General features: G+C 40.8%; 1 protein-coding gene across 12 annotated transcripts in view; it reads right to left on the reverse strand.

Annotated features, from left to right (window-relative positions):
• The window catches only part of LOC100643048 (protein sprint), a 159,280-nt gene that overhangs the window by 65,672 nt on the left and 67,909 nt on the right, over positions 1-25,699 (reverse strand). For 2 of the 12 annotated variants that reach the window (XM_012312068.2, XM_012312063.2), the window contains exon 1: positions 2,736-3,222. The exons of 6 other annotated variants lie outside the window; for them this stretch is intronic. In XM_012312068.2, the coding sequence (XP_012167458.1) occupies positions 2,736-2,800 (65 nt within the window). In that variant the 5' untranslated portion in view covers positions 2,801-3,222. Of the gene's footprint in view, positions 1-2,735; positions 3,223-18,161; positions 24,184-25,699 lie in introns of those variants that run through there. 4 more of the 12 variants (XM_012312069.3, XM_012312064.2, XM_012312065.2 and 1 more) reach the window with 4 other exon arrangements.

Raw genomic sequence — 25,699 nt, forward strand, 5'->3', positions numbered from 1 at the left:
CGTTTCTTAATCTTCTCTTAATTTCATTACTCATAAATAATTATCATTATTTTGTTCAATGATATATTGTTATTTGTGCATATTGTTCGTTCAATTCGTTGTCCTCTTATCGTACGCTAAATACATGAACTTTTAATACGTGTAATATTTGTAACAACCATATACAGTCTATGTGTTGACAGTCGTTTTATGGATGTTCAGAAGAAGGTGAAATTCAGAGTTTGAACACAGAAGAAGAATCTTCATCTAAAACAGAATAGATAGAGCGAATAGAAGGTATAACACATTAAAAATGTTTTCATCGTATTTAACAAAATGCATACGTGTATCAACCATTTACAGGTGGAAACTACATATACAAGCAAAATTCTACTTAGATATATGAACTTGTACGAATAGATAAAACTACAAGCAAAGACGTCTATTTAAACAAAGTAAGTAGCTCCAGTTTCTGTCCCTTCTAGCCTTAATCCAATGATCCCCCGGGCAAACCTAATCCTTCCCCTACGAAGATTACAAACGGAAGCAAAATCAACAGAAACCAACAGAAGATACATTCGATAGAGTCCAATTTCTGTCGCATTGGGTCCCACTTTAATCAACGTCCAGCGTTCAGAATCTCATTGGGCGAATGTCGAACATACGACGAGATATCCACGCATCGTTCGATCAAACAGCACGAGTTACCTTTGCACGGGCATCCTCCTTTCACGACGAGGCGTTCGATAAGACGACCATGGCACACGGTTAACAAGCAGTCCGTTATCAGCGACGGCTGCAACCGGCTGACGGTGTCACCAGCCGGAAGATTATCGTGCACAAAGCCTGACAACGGAATCAGATAACTCTGACTGACACATTTCTCAACGAACGTATTGTAAGGTATTTTGTTCCGAGAGAATTCTATTATAATTCTGTATCGATATGTTAAAGAATTAAAGAACGGTATCGTTAAACTTGTAAAAGTAATAAATAATTTTATGATATAGAGAATAATACAGTTAGTTTTCTAGTTTCCTAAAAGAAGTTTGTATTAATAAGCTTTAAAGTAAAGAATTGCTAAAGGAATGGGTGTATGTATATGTTTTTTGTGATAAAGCTGTCATTGGAGGTGTATACAGCATAGAAAGATATCTTGGAAAAATAGTACGATATATTATATTTAGAAAACCTGAATCACTAAGAAATAGCGAATGCTATGAAAATAACTTGTATAAAAATAATTTACTTCTTTTCGTACTAGATCTGTCACTGATTTATTACATTCGCGCGAAGAATAAAATATTCTCGAAAACGAAGGAAACAGTTCGATGTAGTCCGATTAACAAATTTAAAATATCGCTAGAAAATATTTCGACATATATATTCCGTTTAAAAAAGTTTGCGTCATTAAAGTAATCGGGTAATCACTTAAGATATTTATAAAAAAACTTGATGAAAATTGTACGGAGAGCAACGAATTCTCAAAGATCGTATTAATGTTCCCTACAAAATTATAGCAGCGAGAATACCTACGGTATCCTTTTAACTGTTCAGTCGATTAATTAAGACTTGATTTATATAAAACGTTCGTGTTATCATCAGCCACTATTTTTCTAAAGTGGCAAGTATATAGAAAACATAAGAAAAGGAAAGGTTTCACTGATTCACTCGACGCGATAAGCAACGATGTGACACGGAAACCACGCTACGTCGCATAGGCTTATCAATACACAACAAGAAATTCTGAACAGAAACACGGTGCTACGAAACGTTCTTCGTATTATTACGCAGGAGCTTTGTTGACATAAATTGGTGATATAACGCGCAGCCTTTTCCTACAGCGTCACTAAGATACGATTAATCTTTTTTATACAAAATACTCATAAAAAGAAAACATTCTAAATTTATAAAGAAAACAAACAATTCTGAAACGCGCGGTTTAACATATCTTCGACGATATCCTTCGCAAGATGCTTGTAAAAAATCTCATCTAGCTTGCAAAAAAAGTTTAATACATCCTGTAAAACATTCCACATAAGATACTCGTAAAGAAAAAGCCTCGTGAAATTCGTAGAGCGAATAAGAAAGTAAAGCTTTTTATGGGCTTTAATAAGATATAAACTTTTAAAAGCATAGTTGATCGCACCCTCTGTAACATTTCACAGAATATAGTCGTACAGAATCCTATGAAATATGTAAAAAGAATAAAAAATTCTATGAGATTCGATCCCTTCGATCTCTACGATATTCCGTACTAAATATTTATCAAATTTGTAAAGGCGATAAAACAGTTGTCAAAGGTAGAGTTTGACATACTCTCTACAACACACCTACATTATCGGATATGTAAATAGATTAAAAAGATTATCGTATCATCTGAAACACTTCAACAAGTTCGACATCCATATTTCACACGTTAAAACCTGCCAGTAGACGCAAGCTCTCAGTATTTCCATGGAACACTGCATTTCTTTTATCTCTAACTTTCTCTATCCATATGTTCCACAGATTTACCGTACGCAAGACAAATTATGGCAGACTGTGGACATGCCGCACACGCGATTCTCCGTTTTGTTACTGACAACACTTTTCCCTGTGGACATGGTTTACATTCGCAGAAGACCTCCAAACAGAAAATCCCAACGACCACGATACGAATCAGCAAAACAACGATTAAAAATACAATTCCTTCCGTGTTCCTACATAATCACGATAAGACGATGTTCACGTTGACACTTTTCAGTCATCCTTACCAAGAACTCTGCCTGAGTACCCGATCACTCTTATCGACGACTACGCGACGTTGTCGCGAGACCATTGCCTCCTCCCGAATCTTGAATCACGCGACTGTGAAGTCACCGACGATCAACCTCTTTTTTTTTTCTCAATTTCCCTCTACCTCTCCCGTCGATTCGGTTTTTCCTGCTCTGGAACTTGTCTTCGATCGATAACACCGGCGCGATAGACTTTTCTCGACTTTCACTTCCGCTGTCCACCACGTGTCCCACCACAACAGATTCGATTTTAAAAATACACTACAGAACGAGACACACTCGACAAACGCTTCTTTAGGAAGAAGGGAGAGGAGCAGTAGAGAAAGAAGAAAAAAAAAAGAAGGAAGGAGCACACGAGGGGACGCACAATCAACGGCGAGAGGCGCCGTGACGCCAGTCGGCGACGCACTGGCACCTGGCGTCGCGACAAGACGCACAAACGCGTACAGAAACGCAACTGTCCGCTAGTAGACACGAGACCGGTCTACTACCTACTAGCCGGTTACGAGAGACGCGGTGGTGGGGTTAACGGTTAGGGGAGCTGCGCATGCGCATTAACGGATTCTGCTAGTTGATTCTAACCTTGCCATCAGCATCGATGCCTCCACCGAACCTGGTGGTAGGATGGTGGCAACCGAAAAATCGAGACGCGACCGCCGGAGAAAGTAATCATCAGGCTGGCTTTTTTTCGCCTTTTATGGGTCGTTGTGGGCCAGTCTTTGGATACGGAGAAAAAAGATTCGGGGAGGGTGGAGGGGTGGTAATGGTAGACTTTGTAAAGGAAGGAAGGTTTTGAAGAAGCGCAGGATAATTAGATAAATTGGAAATGATTATTGGAATGATCGTTGTATCCTAGAGATAGAAGATTCTATTTTATATATGGTTAGGGTTTAGAAGCTGTGTCAAGAACGGGTTCTTCACTACAGCGAAGTGAAAGTAATTAGAAAAATTGAAAATAGGTGATGGGCTTCAGAGATAAAAGATTCTGTTTTACATGCGAGAAGCTGCAAACAGATGGTAATGTCAGCCGTATACCGGCAACTATAGTTGATCAGAAATTGGGGAAATTTAGAAATTTTGTTGGTAAGATTCATTTACGTCCGTCGATTTTGTTAAACAAGTCAAGAATATTAAAAGTATCAGGTTGCCCTCGCTCGATGACCAGTAACTGAAAAGTTCCTGGTTAAGGGATGAGCCGGTTAATAAGTTCGTGACAATTAACCGGTGGATAGTTCAATTGGCTCGGTTGCACCGTTGCACCGTTTAGAAGAAACGTGGTCGTCGTGTGAGGTTAGGGATAGGAAACCGGTCCATCCTCCGCAAGTACAACCACCGAGCGTGATCGGCTGTTACGATCCATCGTAGCCTTAGATCTGTCCGCTCGTGCCGAGGTGTGGCTCAAGAAAACCATCGGTGGCTGCGGTATCGGCTTATGTAACAGGTTTTACGTGGCCGTGGCGTTTGACGACCACCACTGTAAAGCGTAAGCTTCGTGCCACGGATCCTTCCTTTTTCAATCACACCTGAATGCACGTGGTTAGCGTCGCGGTACATACAGTTGCGGTTTCGTCAGAACGGATCTGGTAATGATAGATAATGACCAGAGAAAGGACAACCATTGTCTAGTGGCTTCTGTTCTGCCGCGTCTTGTCGCGTAATGACGATGCTGTTGGATTATAGCGTATTTTCACCTTTCCTAGCAATTTTGACGACTGCTAGAGACACCGGGGATTGTCCGAGATATTTCTGATGATTGCGACAGTTTGAAGTTTTTAAGGAAAGGTAACAACGATATATACAAGTAATTTTTATGAGTTTTTTTTTAGGGAAGTTGCTGGTTACATGGAGCTAGGACTCGGAACTAGATTTGTACTTTAAGATTATGTTTACATTCCAAAAAGGTCTAGACCTATGTATAACTAGTAATTAGTATAAAAAAATTCATAAAAATGTGTTTGATTTTATTACTGCACGAAAATCGCTGGGTAAGTCGAAGATCGCGGAAGGACATAAAACTTTCGGTAAAATTTTCAGAAAAATGTCATTCGCGAAGATCAGACGGAAATGTTTCTCGATGGTAATTTGTCATGCCGGGAGCGTTAAAAAATCGTTGCGATACGTTATTTATTAGGTAGCAGTCGGTCGACACCGACTGATTATCTCGTGGCACAACCACCATTTCCTCTTTAATGGCACGTACAGTTTTCCATGATTTACGACACGAAGAACTTCCGTGGAAGGAAGCTGTTCCAGCATGGGAATCGACATTGGACCGTGGTTCGAGGCAATCGTTGCCTCGCATATCGTCTGCAGAGGAAATCGGACGCTCCGCTATATAATACTCGTGAAACTGACGTGGACGACTGCGTTTCTAGCTGTGCTTCGCTCGTTTCTGCTCTTGAACGTGTAAAGCGCAATTGAAAAAGAGCCACCGAGTGAAAGTGGAAATGATTTGAAGATGCATCGATCAGGAGGTACACGAGAGATTGGATACTCGATTAAATATATTTTCGCTTCGTTCATTCGATTAATTTACTGCCCGTTTTCAATTTACTTCAGTCGATCGTTTAAATTGAAATTCCAGCATTATATAAATATCGTTTTTCAAACATTTAATATTCTGTCTTCTCCAACGAACAGATTTTTATGAAATGTAAAGGTGAAAAATTACATGGAATATACGTAGTGTGCAAGTACAGTGGTCGTTACAATATTTAGTAGATAAAACAATTTTCTATCTAGACTCCATCTTTTTATCAGAAAAATATGAATTTGTACTGTTAGACGTAATCCTGTTTTCTAACATTACGATGTGCTTCCATATCGGCTATCTTCTAAACTACCTTTTGTTCGCCACTATACTGTTACTTCGTACGATGATTATTTGTAAACGTAAACTGGTCATAATACAGACAATGCCTTGATACTTCTCCTCGGCAGTCGTTTTCGATGTACAAGCTGATCTTTCGCAGTTTAAGGAAGTGTAACAATCTTAAGTTGTTACTCGAATAATCAAGATTCCACTCTACGACTGATAAAGCGATCTCGTATATTTGACCAACGGTGTAGATCCCCGCAATCCTTCTACAATGGAACGAATCTTCCCAAACCAATACACCTAATCACAACCCGATACGATACGATATACCTTTCAAAGACACCCTTCCTCCAATCTCTAAAGAAGTCGACAATCCTAGTAATGCTGAAAGAGGGACGCAAGAGGTACGGTCGAAACATTGATTCCACGTGGATTCTTCAAGGACGGACTTACACAGATCACCGGGAAGCGATCCTCTGGAAAGGGGGTGCAGTGGATTAAGCGAATGGCTGTAAAAGGGCCACGCAACGTTGGAAAAAACCGGGGGTGATAGTGGCGGAAGAGATTTGTGGCGGGTTGGTTTACCGCCGTGAAAGAACCACCGCCACTTTTCGTCTCTTCTTATGGAAAAAGCGATCGCGACTTACGACGTATGCGTATACGTGTAAGAGTAAAAGAAGAAAGAAAGAGAAGAGAAAGAGACTTGGTTAAGAGAAGAAATACGAGCTCACGACTGGCGAGAAGAAACTTCGATCGTTTCCACGGAGAAAAAGTTTATTGTTCGCGTATCGTGAGCTGAAGGATGATCCTCGGACTACGATGGCGTATAGCGTCCCTGTGTTTGTTTTAGGGCGAAGCATTAAGCCCTGTGTGTGCTTCTAGTGGACGGCCAGGGTTAATGATTCTTGATGGAGGAAGAGGGCGGGGAAATTTGATGAGCGCAAAGAAACTTTGAATTAAGGCGTTTAGTTCAGCTGTTTCGTCTGCGATGATGCGCAGCGATGATGATGATACCGGTGGTGTTTCGTTGGAACCTTGTGATAAAATTTAACGACGTTAAACGTCCTGTGATTATATCGTTGTAATTTTTTATTACTATTCATACATATTATATTGTAATAATTTCTAATCGGAGAAGAATTAAAGTTTGATAAAATTGAACGAGACGACTTTCGATGAAGTTGCATAGGAACCTTTACAAGTGGATATTTCGTATACTGCTTTAATATATCTACAAAATCATGAATTTCAATTTCTAATTTAATCTAAATTTAACCGCTGATACAAATATAAAAAATCTGTACGTTCGATACTTAAAATATTTAGACGCGTAAACTGTGATCTATTAATAAAAAAACGCTTCTATATATCTTGCGAAAATTTTTAAAAATTCCAAGTATCGGAAACTAATTTCGTTCAAAGCCCATTTATTTCTATACGATACACATCTTCGATCTCGTATAGGGCGCTATAAAAAAGCGATTTTCTTTCGACAGAAACGCGGTTCAGGTATCGTTCGATCTACCCTCGTTCAACCCTTACGCGGTAAGAAAAACCGGATCGTAAAAGTGGTTGTCAAATACAAGATTCAGCTTGATTCCTCGAGAATCGTGTAACGATCAAACAAGTAACACTCGTAAAAATCCCGATGGAAAACGATCGGAGAGAGAAAATACACGTTTCTCGCCCTTCGTTCAGTGGTGGAACCTTGTACTTGGAAAATCATGGAAACGGTCACGGGCTCAGGTGCACAGACCAGAATTTCTCGCTGGAACTTCCGAAAGTTTCTTCGGAAGTTGTCGGCTGCTTCATCGTACCTATATTTCATGAATTATGCCGAGTAACTCCGGCCAAAGATCGTATATTTCTTCTTTTGAAGATCCTGAAATATTTCACGTTGTTGAACGAAGTTAAGCTAGGGAAGTTTGGCGAAAGAAGTTCGATTTTCTGGTAGATATTCAGGTTTAGCCTGTTGAGGATTGAATTTTATATATTTTAAAATATCGTTGATGCAAATTCGATAGTATAAAACGAAACGTTCGATAAAATTTGGAATAAACGTAAGAAATATATTTTCAGACGAAGAAATTGTTCGCTATCAGAGTTTTCAATGTAGTGTCTACTACTCCAACGAGTTCAATCGATTTCTACTTCCATCACGAGATTTCTTCGCAGATTCGACAAAAATACTTGTAGCGAAAAGTACCTGCGGTTAATAATAAAAATAAAAATTCGCGAAACTTGTAACGAATACTAAATTACTATGAACATAAATTTCCACGATATAGTCTTTGTACTTGATTAAAAAATATTCAATTAAATAAAAAACACCCGAAAATATCTACGCAACTTTTGAGAGGCCATAAACGAAACTGCTCGTTTCCCCATGGTGAGTTCCTTCGGTCACAACGTAGCCCGGTTTTTCCGCTCTGAGAGGCGCGATTGTCCCCTCAGGGACGGTGCAAAAGGTTTCCGCGGGTTGAGAATTATAATCGCGAGCCGAGTAATCATCTTTGCATCCTGTTTCACCTCCCGCTTGCCAGGCGGTCGAATATGCAAAATACTTTGTCGAGGTCGTAGTTTTCTAAACAATTTGGGAAACTGGCGAGGCCAGACACTCTGGGTACAATTGAAACGAGACGTTCCAGTAATGAATTATGTCCCTCTAAAGGGGGTGAGAAGGGGTTCCAGGACATGGAGAAAGGTTTGAATAGCACATAGGCGGAAGGTGTGGAAGCGTGAATTGGGATTAATTCTTGGGGTTGGATGAATGAACGACGGCTTCGAGGATTGCCGCAGGTTAATGTTAATTGTCGAGCATAAAGTGCTTGCTGTTTGTCGTTCCATTCGCTACTCGATAATAGCTCTTTGCACGATCGTATCCTTTATTTCGCTTTTGTTGCGTGCTTTTCTAGTTTTTTTAGAAAATTACGTGGAACTTTCTGTTTGATTAAGCCACTATTCGTTTCTTGAAAATCTGACGAATAAAATTGTATCTAACGATTTCTGCAAACTATCGGTACCTTTTTAAGCTAGTCAATTATTAGAATTGTTCTTGTAAATTTTTTGAGGTAGAAATTAAAAAAAAATTGTAGTGCAATTTGTATAGGTATTTTTCAATCCCAGTTGGCCTCGAATACAAAACATTTTTACGGCACAGACGAACAAACAATTCCTATTTCTCTGTATTCCATGGTGGATTAAATAAAACGAAATATGCGTTATGCGGCGGATAAAACGCACGGGATGAATATTTTTGCATACGTAACACGGAGAATTTACATTATCCTCGAATAAAATAGTTCAGCTGCGGAAACTCTCAGGAACGAGTTCTATTTTCTGGCTCTCGGTTTATTGAACCAAAAGTGTGATTCATAAGTGGCCTGGAAGGAAGACGAAAAATAAGAAAAACGAGGCGTCGAACCTTCCGCCTGCAAATAAACGAGAGACCATGGCGGCTGCACTCGAAAAGAAATCAACACGAAACAATTTGCACCTTGTAATCGTGGTAACGGTGATGGTAATTAGCGTGCCTTCTTATGCACCGGAGGAAACGTTCCGTTGCAGTACGAAACGGTCATTTACAACCGCGTGTCTGCAATTCAATAATTTTCTCCGGATGGTTTAACACACTCTGTGCTTTTGTTTCAACCGTTTCGAAACGTTTCCTGATTTTATCTCGCTACCGAGACAGTCTCTGCACGTGGAAGACAGTCTCTGCTCGGTCGGCGTAGTCGTTTTTCGCTAATTTTTCCTTCCCCCAGAAAATTACCCGTGTAAAACGACAGACCTCGCTATTATCAACATCACATTCGTCGATAAAAAACATATTAAAATATAGCACGGAAGAACATATTAATAAAAATATTTCAACCATTCCAATAACATCGAGCGAAACTAATTTTCATTTTCTTGCTTCCAATCTGTCCTTCTCGCGGAAAATTAACCATGGCCCAATCGCAGTTGGTATCGAGCGAGAAATTCTCTACCAGACAAACGATGCAATTTTCATCAGAATATTAGAACGACATAATTTTCAAGGAGCAACAGGATCCGAAGGATGATCGACGAGCATGGCACGCAATCGGAAGCCAATCACCCGAGCCACGGCCAGCTACTCCATGATAAATGCCGAGCTTCATCGTTCAACCCGGCGACAATTGGCCGCGGTGGACGACTTCGTCTAGTTTCCTCCGCTTATATCAGCGCGCCCGTATCCGTCGAACAATTTGTTGTCTGCCAGCCAGGCCATTTTCCATCGCTCCACCCTCTTATCCGTCATATCTGAAGCTTCGTCTCTGTCAAATTCCGTGCTCTCGAGCGACCGCAGACTTTCGTAGCACAGTGAAACAGAGAGAGTAGAATGCCGTTTCCCGGAAATCACGTCACGTACGCGCTGGTCCCAGCCTTTCGCGTCTCTTTTGATTGCTTTTTGAATCGGAATGCTGATGTTCCTTCGTGTACCGAAGATGGAACACGTTAGTTACTTCGCTTCTTCGTGGGGTTCATTTCTAGAATTATGAAGCGGTTTCGGTGCTGTAGACGTATTTCACGAATAGTCGAGGGTTATTTATTAGCGTTAATCGATTGGTAGTTTTGATGTTGCAAGAGTTTGTTTCAGCTTGTTGAGGTTTGAGAGCGAGGGAGCCAGATTCTTGATAATCGAAATCAAGGAATCTTCAGGAAATGGGATTCGTCAGTTTGACTTCCGGGCATGTAACTCTGACTATTCGCGCAAAAGCCAATCCATCAAACCCGATCAAACCCGATTAAACCCGATCAAACCCAACTAATATCAAAATCAGAAAATCTTCAGAAATGCTAATAAATTAGCTTCCAAATGTGTATAACCAAGCTCAAAAGACTACGTATTGCTTTCCGTAGTCCCAAATTGTCTACAACGTCCTCAAACTTTCTGAAACTTGCCAAACCAGAGTATAAAATTCTATCTCACGGACAAAAATCCTGGGTAACGACACAACTTCTGGTATCCATAGAACGCTTGTCCAACCGTATCAGAATAAGCATTTCGAACGGTCGTACACACTCGCAAACACCCTCGGAGCGTGGATGGTGCTTCTAGGGGCAGGTAGCGGCGCGCTGCGTTTCTGGAATAATTTAATTAGTAAGCGTACGAAGTGAAGTGCCAAGTCTTATCCCGTGGGCTTAATAGCTGGCTCTTCCCCGCTTCTGACTTCGCCTCCCGCGGGACGTACCTTTGCCCGGGAACTCGTCTGCGTTAGAAACACGCACCACGAATCCCCCGTAGGTCGAACGAGATCATGAAACCGGGACTTAGCATCTTGCTAGCCACCCGAGGACGTCGTTTAATGAATTAATTAAGCATTATTTTGTTTAACTGCTGACAGTTCGTCTTCCTCATTGGCAAATGGTCGTACGTTTTACGACCGTTTCATTGGGGGCTCTGTTTTACGGCCCCTTCATGATATTCGTTCTTTCGGTAATCTTTTATCTTCTTTTCTTGGGATTTCTTGCTCTCGTTAAATGCTGTGACTTCTTGTATCTGTAGATAATTACTGTGACTTGTTGTGAAGTACGCGTGATTGTAATAAACAACGATACGCAAATTATAACTTCTACATCGTACATTCCGGCATTTTTTTTCAATTTTAACGATGCGATCAAATGCGACAAAATGATTTGTATAACGCATACAGTGGCAACGAAAAGTACACACCGTTTTCTCCGATAAAGTATTCTTTTATTTTCAATAATCATACGTAGCGTCGTTAGTATCAAATTTTTGTAACCGTTTGAAAGTACGAGATTTAATACAGTTGGATCTAATTAACCATTATACCATAAAGTATGAACGCAGTGATGTACAAATACGTTTTATGGTCACTACATAATACGTTTAGAATAAGTTTTCTCAAGTATTACACATATTTTGTAATCTTACTCTGTAAAAATATTACAATCCTGATCATTTTCTTGATGCTTTGTATTAATCGTCTCGCTCGGTATGAAACTAACGAATGCTCTAACAACATCTACGAGTAGAAGCGTAATATGCTCCATTATCGAACGACGATGTTCGTTGAGTAAAAAAAAAAAAAGAAATCCGAGAGATTTCACTTGGACGAAATCGCGCACGGTTTCTTTTGCAACGCCGTCAATTTGGTGGTTGCAGCGATTTTCTGGTTTCTGGCGGTGCACCCTCGCCGTTTCCGGCGATTCTATAACGGTGGGAGCAGGAAGAGAACTTTTATATCGCAGCAAATTGCTCGAGGCCGGTCGTTCTTCTTCCCCCGCTGTCCGATGGTTACTTTTTAATTAAAAGTTTCGCCTTTAAAGCCACGGCCAGACGAGACCCCAGTCGGCAAAGGGACAAATTGCATCGGGTTGTACCCGCGTGCATACGCTCGCTGTCGCGCGACACCGAGCCGCGAGACAATCGAATGGAAAACAAGTCGAGCACGCATCGAACGACTGCACGTGAAAGCTTTCCTTTGTCACTGCTCGTCTGCGGCTGTATGCGAAACGTAATGGCGAAGTAAATGAATTTTTTTAAACGTCGCGTCGGGGCTAGATTTTGTTCCTTCCTTTTTTTCCGTTTTAATACGAGTCGTCGACTAATATCACAAGATAATATTGATCTACACTTTGTAGAGATTATGAAACTATTTAAATCGTCGATCATTCGTTATACTAATAAATCACTGTGTTAACATGTAGATTTACAGAGGTAAATAATAATACACACCATAAGGGCAGATAGTTGTATGCACGTAGTTGATGTATGATTGTTGTTTTGTCTTGTTGAAGTAACTACTTCGATAAAAACTCTACATCTTTATTTATATATATGTGCGACTTGGTGATTGTTATTATGCAGAAATATTCTAAATAAGGAGCGATGCATATTATTATACGCTTGAATATACATTATGTTTTGGCTTGCAAGGTCTAACAACAAAGGAACTAATAAGAAGATTTCTATTTATGTTCCCTGTAGCCTCTAGTCCAAGTTATAAAGTTAACTTGTTTGGTGATGTCCTTTTGCTATAAAAATATGAACGTGCTCTCTATCATTCCATTGTATAGTAACACTAAGAGAGTAAAGATCTGAATCAGCATAAACTTATACATTATACTTATACCTTTAATTATTTCAATATACTTTTCTATTACAAATTCATCCACTCGTTTCTCAATCAGTCAACCTCAACCTCGACATGTCGTTCTGTTATGTTCTACGTATCTTGTTTATGTTTAACTTCGTGTTTTATGCAAACTCTGTAAATGGAACCTTGATAGGTAAACGGAAATAAAATACATATAGATATGCAGCGATCTTTATCTTTAGCGCTAACTATATTCGAGATCACTATTGTGCATAGAATATAGAGTATTAGTAAATTAAGATTACAAGAAGATAATGTAACAATGCTACAGTGTTATAAGAGCAAGGCAATTGTACAATAGCAGGATAGTACTAGCATGATAATAATAAAGTAGTACTATCGTAGCAATAGTACTACGATAATAGTAAAGTGGTACTATAATAGTAATAGACCAACATTAAACCACTGAATTACAGTTAATATACCACATCATGGTAACCATTCCTCATGCTTCATCTTGCGTCCACTGGATGTGAACCGCTAGATACCTAAGTGTCACAGTACACCCACTATTCCATTACGCTCATTCATCGCATTCCACGGTCCCTTTATCTCTCTCCAGCAATTCCAATTCAATCTCCTGTCTACGTAACAGTCTCACGAATAGAACTATCTAAAAACTGCAAACCCATTCTTTTTTCCCTCGCCTCTATATATCTACGCAGCCACAGTCTCCTTTAATTCTCTCGTAATCCCTGGTATCATCTTATCTTCTCCATTAAACACGTCAGACTACGCACACATATACGCGTTATCTTTGCACGAGAAAGATCCAGTTAGCCACCATCTCAGCCCGTTAAACTCTTGCAACAAGAAGAATACTAGAAGCAGCATTAAAGGACCATTAAGAAAATTAGAAAGAAATTAATTTTAAAGGATTACTCGTTTCTTTGTTCTGCAAACTGATTGTCACTGCGAAATTCACATATATCTACGAGGTGTCTCGTGTAACTAGATGGACTATAGGTTTAAAGCGATAGAAAATAGTAGGATAGCGGAGCAATTAATTAAGAAATGTAATAATAAAAATTGTGAGAAAAATGTCTCGACCAGCTGAGATAAAAGAGATTCTACAGTAATAAAGCTAACAGGAAATTCGATATAAGTAATAACTAAGGATAAAAGAATTAATTTTTAATTTTCTATTAATAATCTATAGACGCTAGAGTCCGGATTTTATCCACACAAAGGGCCATTCTTTTTGCTCGCCCCTCAACGAGAACACGTTTTAGTTAAATCAAGAGAAGAGGAGATCGAAGGAAGTCTTGTTTGGGCCCACTACCAAAGGACGAGCAACAGCAAAAAAAGAACGGTCTGAACGATACTCTTCTGCGACTGGTCGACAAGAAGGGGCCCGTCTTCCTTTTACGACGTGGCTCCGCTCGACGACACGCGGCCATTAACATATTCTTCATCCTGCGACAGAAGCTCTCACGGAGCTTCTTGTCAACCGATTTCGAGAACGGAACGTCCGGGTTCTTTGTGCGTGTTCCGTGCACTGGTTCGGCGATCGGTGGCGACCATTTTTGGCGAACGATCGGTAGAAGAATGGGTATAAGGTGTACCACGTGGGAGGACGTTGAATTTATTGGATCTCGATATTGCTAAACTTTCTCTACCGAATCGTAGAAACTCTCACGCAACGAACGTGTTAAACGGAAATTTTCGTACACGGTGAAATTACAACTTGGTTAACTAGGAAATCAAACGGAATAAAAACAAGTAGAGAACAAAACCACCAAAACCCCGAAATAGAATTCTTTCAAAGAGGAACCTGCTGGAAATCAGTGGTAATCACCCACGCGAGGATCCAAAACGAGCTGTACACACGTACACACACAGAGTACCGCGATTTGAAAACAACGGGTGCACAGCATCCCGAAGCAACAGCCTGGTAATTGCGTTCACGAAACCGCGAACAGGCAAGAACATCGGCGAGAACGGTCGTTTGTCAGTGGCAAATAGAACGGTTGATCTCATCGAGGCCCTCTAACGAGGCCTCGTTATTGCAGTTCGCGTGCACTCGCGTCGATCTTTCGACCAAGCGTTTTCGATCGGCTAATTAAAACGAACTTCTCGTTTCGAGACTTAATCTCTACCACTGAGAACCAATAAAGGGCAAACGGAATCGTTCCTTCCCTTTCCATTCTCTTCTTGTCTTTTTTTCGTTAGTCTCTTTTCCTCTGATTCGCGAGGAACGCGATCGATGGCAAACGCCGCCGGATGTCCAACATCCGGGGACAATTTATATCGACGATAAATTCCTACCCTCTTTCATTAGTGGCCTTTGCACGCCAGATTTACAGCTATCTCTCGCGCTATGAACAGTGTTCCGTGTTTCGCGGTCGATCGTATTTTTCGCCAGCCATTTTAACTGTACCTGCAGGGGACGAAGGCGCGGGAGGTGACAGTTTCGGTTGATTCGAATTAGTTTCGTCGTTAGTGATAGCGGAATTAACGGCGAGCGGTCGAAACGCTGCAATCCGAAGAATTTCTCTGATGTTTTGTTATGGAGGATATACCTCGGCTCTTTTGTCATGATATTTTAGGAAAGGAAGCACATGCACGTGTCTAGTACATAGGAATTTCGATTTGATTACAATTAATTTTTTATTAAAAACTAGTGACAGCAATTGGAACGAGACGAAAGATACATTTCAATCAATACGACGACGCTTTGGAAACTGAACGTATCTGCTGTTCGTAGAATAATATTGGAAATTCTGCTAATTAAATGTAATCGTAGAATAACAAAAAGCTAAGAAGCTTGGAAAATTTCAGAAAAATTTCAAGATAGGGAAACTGAAAAGTATATTCAAATTCACGAAGAACGTGCCATTTCATTTCACAGAGAAATCAGGAACTGGCTGTACAATCGATATAGACGTCGTAAAAGCAGACTTCCAAAAAGAAGCGTGAAGAATGTGCACCGCGGCAATTTCAGCGACACTTCGGGTGTAGCCCGTTCGACTTTCCATGCCGAAACTTCTCTCCATTTTCGGCGCGTGCGGCTCGATTTATCACCGTTGAGTTAAATTTCGATCGACCTCTATAACCGTGAACTTGCGATCGCGCCAAGACCCGACGTCCCGCGCCATTCAATTTAAATCCTCGTCCGATCAACTCCAACTTCGATGCTCCTCTATAAACGGAGGGATACACGTCTACGTATATATCGTCGATATCGTCAGACAACATCTGTGACAGCCAGAACGAGCTTCAAGCTCGATCTGTTATCGCCTTGGTAGGCTATGATCCGCCCTCTTACGTGAAAGTTGTAAAAGAGACGAAGAAAACAGATTGCGATGGCGCGCGTAGATGTTTATTGAAATATAAAAGATTTATGTCTCTCTTTCTCTCTCTCTCTCTTTCTTTCTTTTTCCTTCCCTTCGTAATAAGTTTGCGTGACGACGAAGTTTCAGGTTTTGAATTTAGAGAAGTTTGCTGTGCAGAGCTGAAAAAGATGAGAGCTAAAGATTTTCACTGACGCGAGACAAAAGTGATGGCCTAAAACACGTAAATTAATCTTCTCGGGTTGTGAATAATTTTGGAAGCAGAAAATGTTTAGTTTCTCGTTGAAGAATTTTCAAAAATCGACCAATATTACAACCTGTTTTCTATTGTAGTAACTTCAAATAAATATGGTTATCTAGGTGGAACTTTAGATTGAAAGAAGCTGAGAGTGGATAAAAAAATCTTTGAAAAGAAGAAGACGTATTTAAATGGGAGTTTAATTGATTTTTAATATTTTTCAGAAGATCATTAATATTTTCTTGGAAACATAGCGCGCGTATTTAGAAGGGAATAAATCAACGAGAAATAGAAACACGATGTTTGGATGTTTGGAGAAGAGTTGGGAAATACAGATGCAACTTCGATCGACGTTTCTCCCAATGACAGACGATATTCAAATGAGACATTCGATGCAAACTGAACAAGATCAAAAGGGAATTCAATCGAATGCTAAGATTTAACTCTTCTGGATCTGGTACTATGGAGATACATGAAACGTGTAGTTTGTGCCTCTTGAGATTCAAGATCTCTCATTGTATTGAAATGGCAGACAGATCCTTGACAGATTTATCACTTATTTCTGTGTCGCTACGAGTATCGTTTCAATCACAGAATCGTGTTATTATTTTATCATCTCGTAGATCACCAATTAACAAAACAAACAATATTTGGTTCGCGATATGACTACAAGAAATTGCATAAATCTGAAATAACGGAATTAATTAGTCTTTTAAATTGAAATTAAATTCTCTTAAAAAACTATATGTACGACTAAAGCTTGATTTAAAAAAAAAACGATATTTTGTATATATGTGCCAACTTAATAACGTATTCCAGGTTTCTCTTCTACACAAGAAATTTAATAACTTCTTGTTCGATTGAAGATTCAAATATGCAGCGGAAGATTCGTACGTCTCTATCGAATTTCCTTGAGAAAATTTTCTCAAGAAAATTCACCGACGAAGACTCTACACCACCGAGCTACCTTCCTCCCTTATCCTTCTGAATTATTCTGGAGAGTAATCGGCGGAAATGAAATCTACCAGCTCCAGTTACCGAAGTCAGAAGTTCGTATTAATTATGGCTCGTAATTGTCAATCGACGCTCTGTTGGTTTCTACGAGCACTAGGGGCAGTTAGGAAAGGGCTGAGATAAGTCATGAATGTCCATTAGTAGAAGGGGGATTTTGAAGTGAAATTTCATATTAATACACCAGAAGCTTAGTCAACTCGACCATATTAATTTCTATGTCAAACGAGCGAACACAATTCATCGAGCACGAACGAAAATAAGTATAAAAATATCGTCGATATTATCGGTATATAATCTAACATTTTATGTTCGTAATAGTCTTACGTGAGAAGTTCAAGAAAGTTCAGCGTCTCTTACGTAATTCCATAACCTTCAGCTACAACCTTTAACTTTAACCTTTATCTTTTTAATCTTATCGATACCCGAGGTATTATAATCACGTATTATACAGAGTGTCTAAATTCTTCCAGCCAAACCTTCGTAAAAAAATCGAGATAATCAAACAAAAATTCGCAAAGTCTTACCTGATGGTATTAGGTTGTCCGAAAAGTGTCTTTCTCTTACAGACACTCTTACGTCTTTTACAACGACGCATCTTTACAATACGATACAAACATGAACATTTACAATACAAACATGAAACCTAATCTGTCGAATCTTTATCTTGATAAAACAAAATGGATTATATGTAGTTCGATAAAATAATATAAAACGGAAAATGTCGTGTATCCACTATTTCCTTATAAAACGAAAGAAACTTTGCGGACAATCTAATATATAATTAAGAGATAAATTAAATTATATTCCATAAATGAGTCCGGTTTAACGTAATACCATAAAATGTAAAAACATCAGCCCTCCCTCTCAAAAAAGCCCAACGTTCTTTAGACTCACCTGAGAATATGTTGATTGGTAGACTGCAGCAGGATCGTAGTATACTTGGTGATCAGCATTTTTCCTCTCGCAAATGCCTCGAGGAAATCCACCAGCCGAAACGTTAGAAGTAAAACCGAGCTAATTCACGTACAACCGTGTAACACGAAGCTGCGGTAGTCTCCGCGCGACAACGACGACAGTCGAAAGAGGGGCCTCGCACTCGTTTCGCATAAATCGCGGTCTAGGAAAATCGAGCAAAGCGAATGAAGAGCGCGTGGATGCCGCGGAAATTCTTCCGGCTATATTTAACGTTTCCAGCAGGCACAAAGCGATCCGGCTGCATCCTTCTTTTCTCCTTCTTTTCGAGGTTCCAGCGAAAACCTTGACGTCATTCGGCCGTCGATCTTGCCCGTGGTCAAGTCACCGGTTTCGCGCCTCCTCCGCAACGATCGTCGCTGTGTTTGCTTCGGCTTTCGCTTTGTTTGTGCTGCACGTCGTCGACGAGGCGTGGTTTCGAGGCTGAGTGAGTTGCCGGATTGATTGGGTGTCTGCTTTTGGCGAGGGTGTTGATTCAAATCGCGTCACTTCGTGGTCTCTCGCGTTTCCTTTCGAGAATACGTGCACAAGTGTTTGTGCGATTGATTGGAAGTTTTGCTAGCTCCGCAAATATTGAAGTTACGATCGGTGCTTATTTTAAGTATGATTAATGTGGCTTCTTGGCGATGAAATATCGTTCCACTCGATCGATGCGTTCATAACGCTGATTAGAATTTCCGTAGAAATATTACAGATATACGATCGATGTTAATTTCAAGTGTAATTTCCGTCATTTATCGGTGATTCGATAAAACATCTTTTTAATAAATTGATTAAACATTCTATCGGTGTTTGTGGTAATTGAAATTTTTATTGAAAGGATGGAATTACGATGATCGTTTTGGATACGATCGATACTCGATCGATAGTTGTTATATGAGGTATATTTGCCGCTTCAATTGATTATTTATAGCATTGATTGAAATCTTCGTAGAAGTATCGAAGTCACGATCAATGTTAATTATAAGTATGATCAACGTCGACCATTGGGAATTCGGCGAAACACTCCTTTTAGCTCGAAGCTTTGCGCTTTATGATTTCATTTCTAGAAAGTTAACAACTTCGTTGAAAAATCTGCAGCTTGGTCATTTTTAACATAGGAACCTTGTTCGCGATTAATATCTACGCTTCGTTATCTTCGTTAACTTGCCTTAAACTGTTATCGATCTATTCCTTTCCTTAAAACAGGTTACTTTTTACAGCATCCGGAGCAACGGATCTTGATTCGAGCAATCTTACCTTCTAAATTAAACTTCCTGTATAATTAACTTACAAAGTTGTCCTTTACGTGAGAACAAGATCCTCACGATTACCAGCAACATCCACTTCGATCATTAAATTTATTCAGAAAGATAAGTCATTTGACATAAATCTCATCTTCTGACCAAGCTTCCTTTTCCTCGTCAATTTCAACTTTTTACTCTCCTCTTTCTCACCAATTATTCAAAACTTTTCGTATCTACGACGATTATGTGGAAGTGTTGAAAAATCAATTTTTTCACTTCTTCCAGTTTCCACCATCGATTCAACACGATCGTAAACGTAACAATCACGTCTCTGTCAATCGTGTTCGACCGAAACACGCAGCTGTCGCAAGAAAGGAGCTTCGAGTCAGGTGTGCTGTACCCTCTTTACTCTTTAACTGTCCGGGTCGAGGAGCTCGCGAACGGGTCTCAAGGTTTTGCCTCGTGTTTACCAGCCTGACAGATAGCGACAGGTGCAACGATCACAGACTGGCTTTCTTCGTTCGAGAACGGACACCATGGCGCCGTTTCGATTCTATTCTCGCGTATCGTCCTTAGCGTTTCAGCTAAAACGTCGTCGAATCTTAGTTGACGTTGGTCAGCGTTTTTGCATGACTTTTCCTTCGTTTTAGTCGCGTTTATTCGTTGGAGATAGGACTTTCACCGTGATTTATTCTCGCTCAACTATTAATCGAGTTTAATATCGTGTCTCCAACAGTATCTTCGGTTCTAGTTTTATTCTTCAGCGCCACTAAGTCGTCGAGATTTTCGTCAAATGATTGGCAATGATTTATTCTCTGATTTATGTCTCGTTTATTAAGCTTCGAAATTTTCACGCGATCTTGAATTTCTTGAATTTACGTAGTCCTTTTAATATCCGTCACCCTATACAGCTTGTCGGTCTTGAAGTTAGACTCTGTTTTCATATCTTCGGTGTATCTTCATCAAAACTGTCGATTTTTCCCTCGTTGACACTGGTCAACGACCTTCCACGACTTTTCAAATGTCCAGTGGTTTTCTTTCGCATCGATGATGTCACGCAATCTATTCTTGAATTTATTTTCATACATACACCGATCTAGCTTCACGCTCGATCCTCCATTCGATCGTGAATTTCGATTTTCCTGTTACACGTTCAGCGTGTAAACGCTTCTTAGCGTCTGGCCAAAGTACCGTCGTGCGTTGCTTGACATTGGTCAGGGATCCCACGACTTGCCCTTCGATTTATCCTCGTTTATCCACCGATCGAGCTTCACGTCGAGTCTGCCGTGCGATCTTGAAAGATCGGTCAACGTTCCTGCGACCTTGTCGGCCTCGAGGCCCGGTCGATTATTCTTTATTGCGACTCGTCGAACGATCGAGGGCCGCGCCACCGTTTCTGGAATACGATTTCGTGGAAATCGTGTTGTCGATCGAGTCGAATCACCAATGGCCGAGTATTTTTAGCACCACTCTGCCAGAGATCGCGACGGTCAACTTGTTCAATGATGCAGAGAATCACGGGACTCTGTGAGATTCCGAAACGTAACACGATCGACTTGCCTCGTTCAGGGAATTGATCTTGTCTAAGACGTTCAATGTATTCTCAACTGCATTCCGTTTTGAAGCTCGAATCGATTATTCGATTGTCTGCTGATCGGAAACTTCTTTAAATCTTATGATTGAAGATGGCAATTTTAAACAAATCGGATGAGATTCTTAGCTATATTTGAAATCTTGCGAGTTTATAAGTAAGATACGATAATGTATTTTTGATTGGCTATTGTTCGATGAATTATTTTTGATCTTCTAAGATTTATTTACGAATAGCTTGACTTTTCGTCGTACGATCTTTTCTGCTACGCTACTCGTCGACATTTTAGATTTTCCAAGACGAAGTTGGTTTAGATTGCACAAGAAGATCCTGATTATTCTAGCGATTCTCGGCTCGGTCGTTTGGGATTCAGGGTTTGACAAGGAGGTCAGCTTGATCAACTCGTTGTCTCAGAGAATCATAGCGATGTTACGCTTCTATGCACCGAGATCTTGATTATTAAACGAGACCAATTTAGTAGACGCGGCAGAAGTGTCTTCTTTGTTTCATAAAATCGTCTGAATGGAGCTCTGTTCGAAGAAATCATTGAGTCGTAGCTGAGGATCGCAAGCGCGCGTGCCACGTTAAAAACAAAATTCCGAAAATTTTAGCAGTCCGAAAGTAATCGTAGACACGTGCGTTGTAACGTTACACGGAAGTCGATCGGCAAAGATTCCAATTATTCGAAGAATTCGGTCCAATCAAGTTACTTGACGTTGAAAAGATCGTACGAACGTGCGTTAAATTGTCACAGAAACCTCGATCCTCTAGAATTCGTATTATTCGTAGAATTCGCTAGAAAGCAGTTATCGGTAACGTCAAATAATTTCGAACATTCGCGTTAAATTGTTACAAAGGCCTTGGCCTGGAATTCATATCGGAAAATCCAGCTGAGAAGAGAGTCAGTGGAAAAATATTATATAATTTGAAAACCGCAGTTATTAAATTGCAATAAAGTCCTTGATCGCGTGGAATTCGCATTGCTTGAAAAAATTTAGTTGCACGAGAGTTACGAGAAATATCAAATAGTTTTAAACATCTACTAAATAACTATTAAATTCTGTATATCAAATTGTCAGAGACCTTGGTTAAAATTTGGATTATTTAAAAAATCCAGCTGTTGTGAATAATTAAAAATTATTAAAAATTCGAACGTTCGTGATTTTTTTCAAATACTTTCAATATTCGATCACTTGATTAATCAACTGTTTGTCGGTCACGTATCGTTCATTCGAAGCTCGCCGTATCTCGGTTCACCAATGTCTTATTCACATCGTAAATCACACTAAAAAGAGGAAAAATCTACACTCAAGAAGAGTAGCAAAAAAAAGAGAGATGTTCGATCGCAATGATTGGTCTATCGATTGTCCGCTTGAACTCACAAATTGGTAATCCAAAGTTCACCGATATATCTTATATCGTACATCATATCGTAGAAAGAACAGTCTGCGTTGAAGAATAATGGCGAAGAAGCAATTAAAAATGATCCATGAATCTCAATGATCGATCATCTACTCTTGAAACTCACATATTGGTCATTCAAGGTTCACCAAATGTCAGTTCACCAGTCACCATATCTGACGTCATGTATCACCACATCAAGAAGAAACAGTTTATGTCGAAGAAAAGTAGTAAAGAAGCCGATCAATACCAAAATAGTTGACAGATCTGGATGAACGAGCACAATGATCCGAGGTCTCTGTTGAAGAACAAGGTACTCGCGTGTCAGAGACACTGGCAGGTGGTAGCAAACCGCCTTATGTAGCATCGACAGGAGCGTGGCTGGTGCCAGTCCTTGTCTGCCAGTTCATTCGGAAGTGATCTGCTCAATAAGCGTCGCTCTGAGGCGCGTTTAATCGGTGTCAACGAAGGACAGGCGAACGATAAACAGTCTTGCGGTGGTTATATCGATGACGTCGCTTCTAGAAACTCCTCCGAGTGCATTTACTTCTCTGTTAACTACACGATCCTCTACCAGAAACGTTTCTCCTCGAGCGTTCCTCTTCCTCGACGAATTTATCAAATTTATCGGCGAATCTCGAAAGAATCGAACCTTTCGGTGACCTCTTCCGGTATCTTGCCCTTCTATCCGAACTCTGAACTCTGTTCGTGGATCGTTCGTGAACTATAGCAAGGTTCGAAGGATCGGAGGCTGGATCACGAGACGAATCGCGTTATCGATCCCTCGGAATCGACAATGGCGACGAGGAGGGATCGGTTGCAGAGCGGAGGAAGCGAATCGAGGGATTTTCGCGAGACCCCAGGTAAATTGCGCTCAGCGTCCACTCTGCTTCGCGTCTCGCCGTCTCGAATTGATTTCATGCTCGATCGCGCTTGAGTCTGGGTCATCCGCGCTAACTTTCCAACTCCGTCGAGTCTTGGGAACGCGTAGTGTCGAAGACGTGGCCATTGTACGCGGTTCGGTTGCGATTTTGGGCCGATCGACGCGCCATTCCTCTCCACCATCGCGGTTAACCTTCAGAAACTATCTGAATTGGAAAACCACCGTGGATCCCGTTTCCCTTCATCGTGAGAATCTTATGTTCGATCGAGACAAGCTCCGACGATATTAGAAAACCTTCAACGAGACACTGTCTAAGAACGTTCGTAGATAATCGACACTCGCACTCGAAGACCTTTCATCTTCACCTAATCACGTCCCACGTCACCAGAGGACGAAACCTCTTCCAAACACTTTCTCCTTCGAATCTTCAAGCTCTTTCCAAGTTTTCCTAGTCCTTTCGCGTTACCACACCTTCTACCTGCGCCATGTTCAAAGACCATCGATCCACGTTATCCAAGGATCAGACAAAGAATCACCACCCAAGCTTCCTTCATGAACCTTCTAATTGAAGGATTCCGGTTCACGGTAAAGTCCTCCAGGGATTCATGATACTACGGTCCTCGAGGATCTCGATCATCTCCAATACCTAAAATCTGAAGGATTTGGCATCGATCGTTCTCCAGGATCTCGCTTTCTTGGATTATTTATAGACACGGCGGACAAAGAGGTTCTCGAGCGTGCAGCCCGGCTGCCGGTCGCGAATGGACTGGTTGCACGTTTGTTAAACACTATAGTCGCGGCTGTACCGCGCGGACTCTAGCTGCACAGGCGCCTATAGTCCCGGCTGGTTACGCCGACTGGATCGTCCTGTGTTCTCTCGGCGACTTTTCGAGCACGCCGTGGCTGTCTCTCCGCGGCGTGGCCACGTGTGCTTCAACAGTGTGCAAGGGGACTCTGCACTCGCATCGAGAGTGCGCACACCGGGGCTGGGAGAACTGGCTGCCGGCACGTAGGCACCGGGAAACGCGGGACGCCTACTTGCAGGGTACTGGGTGGGGGTGATAATTTCGTGAGGCACCCGGTCGACCAACCGAAGAACGGTCCTTCTTCGACGGCATCGAGATATGTGTGGGGCCACGTCCGTAGGGTTTTCGTTGTAGGGAAGATTGCGATCGGTTAGTATATAAGGTGTTCTTTCGTTTTGAAACGAATTGTAAGATTTAATAGTAAAATACTACGATTTTTCCTATTTTCCCTAGAAATGGTAAGCGTAGGAACGTACAGTGGCAAATAAAATTAATTTACAGATTAATTTACAAGTTTAATTGACGCAGTGAATCAATGAACGTTTACGAAGTTTTCGTTGTAGGGAAGACCGCAGTCGGTTGATTGTTATACAGGGTGATTCCGAAAATCGTGGTACAACCGAAAAGAACAAGAAATTTGTTTAATCGTTAATTGTTACCAATATTTTATAACAGCGAATATATATTCAAAAAGGGACAATTACTCGACGCACGATCTTCGTTAGATACTACCTTCGATATGAAGTATTCCCAGGTAATTTTCTCGGTTTAATTCTATAAATGTTCACTTTTACCAAAACGCCCGCGTTCCAGAACTCGTTGACTAAGGCACGATCAATCAACCCGGGAGCAAATACTTATCCAGAAGCAAAAATTCCGCGAGGAAACGCTAATTTCACGCGACTGCCTCGAGACTCTATCAGCCAGTTATCTGGCGATTATTCAAATTACCGAGTCGACCTCGCGAGTTTCACAGAGGAAACGGTTGATACTTAACAAATTGCGGCAACTCTCTTACCATGGTCCGATTATTTCAATTGCACGTGGTCACCGACGAAAGAAAATCACCGGCAACTGCTAAATTGAAATAAAATAAAATAGGAGAAAAATCGTGAACGGAACTCGATTACTCGCCGTGACCAGGCTTAACCTAATTGCGTGCGCGAGTACGTGCCTGGTAATTAAGAACAATTCGCGAGTTAGAGCGATCGAGAGGTGAGTTGGTTCAGCCTCGTTGAAATTCCAACCGCGAGGGACGAGCAGTACGTAATGTGCGTAATTTATCGTAAGCTTCTTACGCGAGTCGGTTTCAATTTCTTGCTATTAAGGCACGTACGTGATGGCAGACATAGTGGAAGATCGGCCGGTTAACGGTGGTGGTTCTTCATACTTTTCTTCATTTTCGGTCTCTTCGCAGTTGCTTTTTGCCTCTTTTATTTCTTCCATTTTAGAGAATCTTTCTTGTACCGTATTTTTCATTTAATTGCTGCGATTCTAGATATTTATACATACAAGCATTCAGCTTCCTATTAATAAAATTTCGCCTGCCTACA

This window comes from Bombus terrestris, chromosome 9 (assembly GCF_910591885.1).
Source record: "Bombus terrestris chromosome 9, iyBomTerr1.2, whole genome shotgun sequence".
Taxonomy (NCBI): domain Eukaryota; kingdom Metazoa; phylum Arthropoda; class Insecta; order Hymenoptera; family Apidae; genus Bombus; species Bombus terrestris.